Raw genomic sequence first — 9,235 nt, forward strand, 5'->3', positions numbered from 1 at the left:
TTTTTACTATTCATATTTGGCAGGTAGAAGGTAAATATCTTCCATACAGGTAAAAATCCACTTTATGTGCTTTTGTGATACTGAAGGACATGTTGAGTCCACTTATTCACAGGAACACCATATTTACACTGAAAAACAATGTTTGCAAATGCTGAAAGAGTTTATTTAAAGAAAAAATAAGATAAGGGTACACAGTATCAGGTGTCGCTGAGATGTGGAGTTTTTTGGGCAGTAGTTAAGTCAATTCAAAACATTGCAGCTTTAACCGGAGCATCACAGCTTACCTCACACTCATTAAATGACCCGTGAACTCTGAAGGCATTTACATAGTTTAGTTTTTGTTTGCTGGTGTGGTGCCAATGCCTTTACTGACTGCTCTCATTTACCCAACAGCAAAATACCACCTTCTGTAACTGAACAGCAGCAGATTTGTTCCGTATAAATCGCATACAGGATTACCACAAAGAAACTACCAGATTTCCATCTCTAATGTCAAATTCAAATTTCAAAATTCAAATTTTATTTGTCACGTACACAGTCATACACAGTACGATATGCAGTGAAATGCTTAGACATGTTGGTCTAATGTTGGTCTAAAGCTCTCCTCACACTCACTTTTGAGTCAACCTACAAGAAACCAAAAGAAGCAGAAACTCTTTTCACCTTCCTGATTGGCCCAATCAACATAAACACGCATAAAATTCACAATGAAACCTGCATGACTGACTCCACAGACCAAATGTCAGCTTACTGAAAGGAGTTAAAAGTAAGCTGCACATAATTATAATAGGCCAGGTTTCACAAGGACCTCTAGACATAAATATAACTGTAACAGAACACTGAGCACATTATAGTTTGGGAATTCTAGCTTGAATTTCCACTCTTGTGTATAATCTAATGACATTTGCATGTTATTTAGGCTTAAACTCCGGAGAGATCCTTTACACTGTTGTTGTCACTGGAATGCGCTCTGGTTACAAGCTCTCTTACGCTTTTTAGTAGAGAAACTAGGCCATTTGTCTCCAGACTTTGGCACACTGAAATCCCCCTGCAGAAATATATTTGTTTTGTTGAGCAGCTCAGTTTTAAAATATGAATTCAGCCAACATACTCCAGCTAAGGAACAAGTAAAAACCCTGATTTTTCTGCATATATAATCATAAAAAACAAAAACGGGCCATATAGGAGCAATCGAATGTAGCATTTTTACATTTCAGTGGATTTTCTAAAAGTAACCATGATTTCCTTTTTGAAAAAGAGAGTTTAGTTTTGGCAGAAATATTGGTTTCACTCTTAACTTTAGATTCCACAGCAGCAAACAGAAAAAAAGACAAGATAAGAAAAGCTGTAGTTCCCTGGCATACCTACAGACAAACATCGACACGTGCGCTTTTAAAATGACGCTGCTCCATGTGGCGCCTGTTGAAATCTCTGAGCTGTTGGCTGCTGTGAGGCAGACCTGCGTCCCTCCCGTCTGTTATCACCAGTGTCTGGACTCAATCAGGTCAGCTCGCAGGCTCAGTCTCTTCAGAGTCTCGTATCCGACCACAATGAGCACTGACGTGGGCGTGGAGGAAATGACGCGGGCAGACAGCCCCTTGGTCAGCCCGTACGCCCCCTCCTCCACCAGCAGCTGCTTGAATGTCCCAATAACAGACGTTCGTCCCTCCACCTTAAACAGACAGGACACATCACCTTTGCTAAGTGCAAATAAAACTTATCGTGAGGTTTAAACTCACCAAAACAACAACAAAACATTATTAATGCCTAATTTATGCTTGCTGCTGCAGTATGGACTGTGTCAGCATTACTGATTTATCAGTACAGGAGCTCACAGACTCCCAGACTATACAGAGGAACATGCTTTAACAACTTTCTGGAGAAAACTTTGAAACAAGATGCAAAGAAATTTCACAGATTTTGTCTCAGAGTAGAGCTTCTGCTCCTTCATATTAAAAGAAGCCAGTCGAGGTGGTTTGGGCATTAACTAGTAAGCCTAAGGATGCCTCCTGGATACCTCCTAGTGAGGTGACAAAAATGTGTCACACAAAATCTTTATGTTAGTCTGGTCCACATTGAACACTCAACCAGTCACCCCATAATGTTTACTAGTCTTTGTAGCATTTAGTAGAGAAAAATAAAGGATTCTGGTTACATATTTATCATACTTCTTCTTCTCTCACTACTAGAAAAACTCAGTTTGGTCACACACTGTGTGTCGGACAGGGTCGTCTGCAGTACGGGGGCCCCACAGGGAACGGTTCTGGCTCCGTTCCTCTTCACCATCTACACTGCAGACTTCTCCCACAATTCCACCCAGTGCTTCCTGCAGAAGTTCTCTGATGACTCTGCAATAGTCGGCCTCATCACTGATGGGGACGACAAGGAGTACAGAGGTCTGACCCAAGACTTTGTGGACTGGTGCCAGCTGAACTACCTCCAGATCAACGCCAGTAAAACCAAGGAGCTGGTGGTAGACTTCCGCAGGCACAAGCATTCTCCACTGCAACCACTGAACATCCAGGGTATGGACATTGAGGCTGTGGACAGCTACAGGTACCTTGGTGTTCATCTGAACAATAGACCTGACTGGACTCATAACTCAGACGCCCTCTACAGGAAAGGGCAGAGCAGGCTGTACCTGCTGCGGAGACTCAGGTCGTTTGGAGTGGAGGGCCCACTCCTGAAGAAATTCTATGACTCTGTGGTGGCTTCTGCTATCTTTTATGGTGTGGTCTGCTGGGGCGGCAGCATCTCTGCTGGGGACAGGAAGAGACTGAACAGGGTGATCCGAAGGGCCAGCTCTGTTCTAGGATGCCCTCTGGACCCAGTGGAGGTGGTGAGTGACAGGAGAACGGCGGCTAAGCTGTCATCCCTGATGGACAACGTCTCCCACCCCATGCAGCAGACTGTGACAGCACTGAGCAGCTCCTTCAGTGGGAGACTGCGGCACCCACGGTGTGGGACGGAGAGATTTCGCAGGTCTTTCCTCCCCACTGCTGTCAGACTCCATAATAAAGACTTTAACTGATCAAGCACACACATCCATACATGTGCAATAATACTAAGTGCAATAATCCTTTCTGTCATCGTTGTATTTTTACTCAGTTGTATATAGTATTTGTATTTGTATTCTATTTTTATCTTATTGTATATTTATTTTATTTTATTCTACTGTATATAGTATTTTATTTTATTCTATTCTGTACAGTTGTGTACTGTATTTATTCTTATTGTATTCTAATTTTTGCGTCATAACTTTTGCACTGTCCACTTCCTGCTGTGACAAAACAAATTTCCCACGTGTAGGACTAATAAAGGTTATCTTATCTTATCTTATCTTACACTCACTGTGCACCATTTCCACATAGCCTCAGGCATTACCATGCACTAATGAGCTGGCAGCATGAAATCCATTTTATTTGGATCACACTTAAATGCATATTTGTGTTCTCGCATACAGCTCTGGGAGGTAATGTCTTGAAAAGCTCATGGATGCAGAGGACCTGTGAAACAGCTTTTAGCTTTAGTGTCACGCACAGCTGTGGGTTATCTGAGTTTACCTGGACTCTTGCTCGAACAACATCCATGGGGTTGGTGATAGTAGAGGCAGTTACTGCTGCCATCGGTCCTGCAACAGCCTGCAGAATCAGGTGGGGGCACTCACTTGGTGCTAATAGGGATAACTGCTCTGAGAACACAAAAGATACAAAGTAAACAGCGTAAGGCCAAAGTGATTCATATCCACAGGTTTTCCTGATCCAACTGTTGAAGCTGCGATCTTCATTACCAGCTTCCGGCCCACTGAAGACATCCTTCTGACTCTCTTGTATGGTTTCGTTTTTATTTTGCATACTGAGTATTAGGGCTGCACGATTTTGCATAAAATGAGAATCACGATTTTTTGGCTTAGAATTGAGATCACGATTCTCTCACGATTTTCTTTTCCAGTATAAATATTTATTGCACTTATTAACTGCACATCAACTTCGTAACAGTTTAGACTGAACATAAAAACAATAAATAAACATAAAAACAACAAATGTCTCACGTTTTGTTGTTGCCGCAAAATGTTGTACTGCTTGAAATTCCGTCTCCACCGTTGCTCGACGCTGCGTGTATAGAGCAGGTAGTGCAACAATAGAAAAATAGTTGCGGGACGGCACTGTGTAGCGTTTGTCTAGGGTGTTGATCATTTTCCTAAATCCCTCGTTTGCACAGTGTTGATGGGAGCCATATCTTTGGTCAGGTGATAAGTGATAGCCTCCGTAATTTCTTTGTGCCTGCGGGAGTTCGACGTGTATAGGGAAGCGCTGTATAAGGTTCCCGTTATTGATGTTTGGTTGGTTGACCGGGACGGATTTTCTCCTGTCACTTTCTCGTCATCCCTGACGTGCTCTCCGTTGTTTTTTCCCTGCTAATTTTAGCATCACACGGCACAGCTTCTGTATCACGTGGTATAAGACTCCGCCCTTGTCATTTGTTGAGCAGGAAGAGTGAGCGCTTGTTTTCATGCAGATTACGTCCCGGATCAAAATGCGGTACAATCGTCATCGTCTTTTTTTTTTTTTTAATCGTTGTCATTTGGAAATGAGATCGCACATAAGTATGAATCGAGATCGCGATTTTCTAACGATTAATCGTGCAGCCCTACTGAGTATTTTACATGATGCTTAAAAAGTGACCTACCTGCATAAAAATGATAAAAAGGCCACCAGAGTGCACTGTTCGGGATGTACGTGAGCAGCGATGCCACGTAGCCCCGGTAAAATCCTCTGAAGCCATCGGCAGAAAATATCTGCACCGTAATGTCACGGCTCTGTCCGAAACTCAGTTTGTGCTTCGTGGTTGCAAGACCCACTTTGGGTTTGGCCTTGAAGCGTGTCAGGTGCTCCCCTTGTCCTTGCATCATCAGATGTTGTGACACTATGTCTATGGGCACAGTGATGGTCTGAGCCACCAGGGACGCCATCCCTCCTGCCACCACAGACTTCACTGTGTTGCTGGGCGAGTACTGGTTCACATACTTGCGCACCAACTCGTAGGTGGTGATGTAACCCTGTCCCGCGATCAGGGTTAGCGTATTGACCATGAAGCCACGATAAAGGCCACGCACACCCTCCGTTCGGAGAATCTTGCAGAAGGCATCGAAGGTTCCTGAGTAGAGGCTCTTCCCCTTCTGTACTTGAAGGCGGGTGCGGATGACGCTGGCTGGGTAGACGGTGGCCCTGGTGGTCAAGGTCATGAAGACACCCAGGGAGTAAAACTTCCTCTTGTCCAGGTCCTCCCATTCGATAATCTGGATTGCACCTTTCTGCTGCATGGTGCCGGCCTGGGCAGCGACGCACCACTAAAGCTGCAGATCAGCACTGATCACCATCCTGCCTGCAAGAACCAGAACCACTCACCATTACAAGTCCTGCAGTCAGATAAGAACACATGTATTTGTTCATTCAGAATTTAGACCCCAGATTACTGATAGGAAACATAACCATTTCCTCACAATTTCATGGTGAAAAAAAAACAGTAACAAAAGCTGCAACTGCATTTTGGGACGTTACTTTTAGTGTGACTGTTTCATACACTTCCACTGAAAATCAACTGAGAAGAGCTCAAACAAGTGAATATCAGGTACTTTTTCCTTTAAAAGGAGACCTATTCTACTTTTAGCCACGTGCCTCTGGCTGTGTAAGCAGCTATCCCACTGACGTGCTGTTCTAACCTTTCACCTCCAACAGGCAACCAATCAGAAGAGTTCCAAAATAAAAATACTGGCAGATGCCAGTGCGACCCCTCAGCCTCCTGGCAGATGCATCTATGTACATTTTTCTTGAGTTTTGTGTTCACGAGATTTTCAGAAAATTTGACCTCTGACCTTGACCTAGAAATTGAGGTCACCAGAATTCGAACCCCACCAAGATGTTTACTACGTGCAGCTATAATATTAAAATCCTTTTTTCTTGAGTTATTATGTTCATAAAGTTGGGTGTTCACGCCCCCCGACTGGCAGGGTGAACACAGTACCCCCTCAGCCACAAAAGGTTGTTCACAGTTCACAGGTGATTTCCTTTAAAAAATAAAATGCTGACTTTTAATGCTCTGGGAGTTTTCTTCTATCATCTTATTGTCGCATGCTACAGTTTCTTTTTTGTATTATAAGTGAGCAAGTTACACAAAAGAAGTGAGCGCACCCTCTGCACCAGGACATAAATGTCAGTAAATCAAAACTATGTCATTTAATCCCTGCAAAGCCTGAACCATTGAAATAATTGCCAGAGAGTTCTTTTTTTTCTTTTTTCTTTTTAAACTGGAAGGCTTAATAAACCTTCTGACAAATTTAAAAAAAATAAAAAAAATGTAAAACAATTTACATATGAGTTCTAATTTACACAGTCTTACACAATTTGTGTAAATTGCACAATCTAGCTCTGGGGGTGGGGGGGTGGGGTGTAGTTGCTTCAGAGCAGAGGTTTTTCCACAGAATTTTCGGTGATAGCTGATAACGTGTAAAAGGGAAAACAAAAAACACTGTAAATCACACCTATTTGGATGCCATCCAAGGAAAAAAATAACAACAACAAGACTCAAACCTGCAGTAACATAATGTCATTTTGTCAGATAAGACCAAGAGTAATCTCTTTCACTCAGTAACAAAAGATGAAGCAACTTTTTCCATTGAAAACTTTGATGGGACCTAAATTCTCATCATAGATAAACTCAACTCCTTTTGAAGCTTACATAAGAGAGAGTTCTCTACAGCAGCAGTGTAATTACTCTGAGGTGACAGTTATTTTTTTTTTATGTTTATTTAATATCGACTTTACTTGTTGCACATCAGCAAACAAATCTAAAATTTAAACATGAAAAATGTTTGGCAAAATGACTAATTTATATCATCTGGGCAGGTCACATTAAACTAAAATTTTCAGCAGACACATACAAAATCGAAACAAATAAACAAACACAACAAGACACAAATTAATCACATATATTACAGTATCCAAGGAGTCTGACACTAAGAAAAACAAATGGTGCCCACCCTTGTTCTGGTGCAACCTCTTAGAAAGAAAAACGTGGGAACGCCCCTGCACATAACGTCGCTTTTCTGTTATGTGACGGGGGAGCAGGGAGGGGGTAGTTAAACTAAATAGACCTATTTGCGCCATGTACACTAAGACTTAACACGACCTTACGTCCACAACAAGAGTCGCAGCACTGCCCTGTGTGAACGTCTAATCGAACTTTAACTCCTTCAAAAAGGCTGGTCGAGAAAAGCGGAAGCACGTGCAAAGGCAGTGTGCACTTGCAGTTTGTTAGCTAGCAAACAACGCTACTGATTCCATGCTGTGCGAATTCGTCCTTTTTAAAGAAACAAGGATTAAACATAATCACCCACAAACACACCAACTAACCTTGCAGGCGGTCACGAAGCTCCTCTTCCGTTGCCACTGCTGCAAACCTGAGTTGTTTTCTTAAACTCTCACGGCCTGCTCTGCTACAAGAAGGGTCATGTCTTCCGTCCATCAGTGCTGCGAACAAATGCCCTCAAACGTGATAGGTCATGACCTGTGTTCTTCCGCAAACTGTTGTTACAAATCTGCTTAAACCTCTGCTAAAGAAATCAGGGGACGGAGAGCTGTTTGCTCTTCCAGGTGACCCCTATAGCTGGTATGTTTACGTAGTTACCTGCTTGTACGACGATGATGGTGCCTTTAGGTCCTGAAAAAAGCGTTCGAATTCCAACAAATCACACACAACCAATGAGAAATTTTTAATAATGTAGAAGTTTTTACTCAATCAAAATGAATCCATAAACGTGGTTTATTGTTTGTTTGTTGTGTTTACCGGTGGCAGTCTATAAATGCACAATAAATTTGTCACCTGTAACTGACAGTTAAAACTTTATCCTTGAATAGTCCGAGGCGCATTGAAGGTCGCAGGGAAAGAGACGGTGGCGCTATACTGTCACGTGGGGCCTGTGCTTTTTAAAGTCACAGTGACTCATATTAGTGCTTCTGTGTGCACAAATGAATTCCTCATTAGTTCATGTATATAAACTAACTATGAAATACATTTTGAATAATTAATGTTTGACATATGGGACATTTTTTCTTGGTTTTAAGCCGTCGCAAATCCCACCTTATACTAATTTAGAGCACAACTGATATATTTAAATATATTGGTATCAGTTTGTGTTGTCTAATTTGGTCCAGTGTGAAAAATAAGTTTAATAAGTATGACCTCAGTCCAACGGAAGACCCAGTTGGGATAATCTTGAAATATTAAACAAATCAAATGACAGGGCCTTTTTAAAAGAGGTAAAATTCTTCAGAATATAGATAGAAATAAAATTAGAGTGTTACCTTGGATGTTAAAACTTTTGTTTTTATTAGAAACCACTATTTGGATGTCAGTAAGCTATTAGATAATGAAAATTCCCCAGTCGATACATATTAAGGCAGTCTGCCAATCATAAGCTAATTCACCCTTAATTTTTACACTGCAATTACAATATTATATAATAATATTATTACAATATTAACAATATGAATCATTACGTGCTAATTTACACAAAAACTACTTATAAAAGATTCATCCAACCGTTATTCAACAATCATCCAGTTTAAGATCGGTGGGGGTGCGACCTATCGCAGCTCACTGTAAAACAGTCACAGTAATATATATTTTGGGTGTTTCTTTGTTTTTTTCTATAGTGTATAAACATGTCATCAAATAAAAGTTTGTCTAACATCTAACAACTGCACATGCATGGGATTAAAAAAATGATGCCATAAAATATTTATAGTGTATGCTCATACTGACCCTGACTTACTGAGCTGGAATCAGTGGCTGAGGCAGGTAACAGCATCTCAACTTTTAGAATATTTACAGTATGCGATGCTCCTGATACATTTAAAATAATTTGGAAAGACTTTATGGACCATGTTAAAACATGCACAAACAGCCACACCTTACTCACACACACTCCCTATATTGAAATTTATTAAATAATAACTTTATGGCCTTCATCTCTGTCTTAGCTGCTGATCATAATACGATTAGAACATGGTTAACAAGCTTCTTGTCTAAGTCCACATATAAGTAAATCAGTCAGGCAGTGTTTATTCCAGACTGATGGTGGATAGGAAGAAAATCACATAAAATACAATAAAGAAGATAACAAATAAAATACACCCAAATTACTGTTGTCTCAGTGAAGACTGATAACATGCAG

At 41.2% G+C, this 9,235-nt stretch overlaps 1 protein-coding gene across 1 annotated transcript; it reads right to left on the reverse strand.

Moving 5' to 3' along the window:
• Positions 1-141: 141 nt before the first annotated feature.
• slc25a44a (solute carrier family 25 member 44a) lies at positions 142-7,703 on the reverse strand. Its single transcript, XM_085282844.1, has 4 exons — positions 7,413-7,703; positions 4,690-5,385; positions 3,564-3,691; positions 142-1,672 (listed from the first exon to the last, which is right to left on the reverse strand). The coding sequence occupies exons 2-4, from the start codon at positions 5,321-5,323 to the stop codon at positions 1,481-1,483; spliced, it is 954 nt and encodes a 317-aa protein (XP_085138970.1). The 5' UTR covers positions 5,324-5,385; positions 7,413-7,703; the 3' UTR covers positions 142-1,480.
• Positions 7,704-9,235: the final 1,532 nt, after the last annotated feature.

This window comes from Mchenga conophoros, linkage group LG7 (genome assembly GCF_057382185.1).
Source record: "Mchenga conophoros isolate Kocher_MC1m ecotype Shallow Benthic linkage group LG7, M_conophoros_male_GT1.1, whole genome shotgun sequence".
Taxonomy (NCBI): Eukaryota; Metazoa; Chordata; class Actinopteri; order Cichliformes; family Cichlidae; genus Mchenga; species Mchenga conophoros.

What these genes read in the sequence shown, in the direction of transcription:
- slc25a44a (XM_085282844.1), bottom strand. Translation starts at nt 5,323, where the DNA reads ATGCAGCAGAAAGGTGCAATCCAGATTATCGAATGGGAGGACCTGGAC. An exon ending in TTTTTATCATTTTTATGCAG is followed by an intron (nt 3,692 to 4,689) that starts GTAGGTCACTTT and finishes TTGTGTTCTCAG; the next exon opens with AGCAGTTATCCCTATTAGCA. An exon ending in TTGTTCGAGCAAGAGTCCAG is followed by an intron (nt 1,673 to 3,563) that starts GTAAACTCAGAT and finishes TGTCTGTTTAAG; the next exon opens with GTGGAGGGACGAACGTCTGT.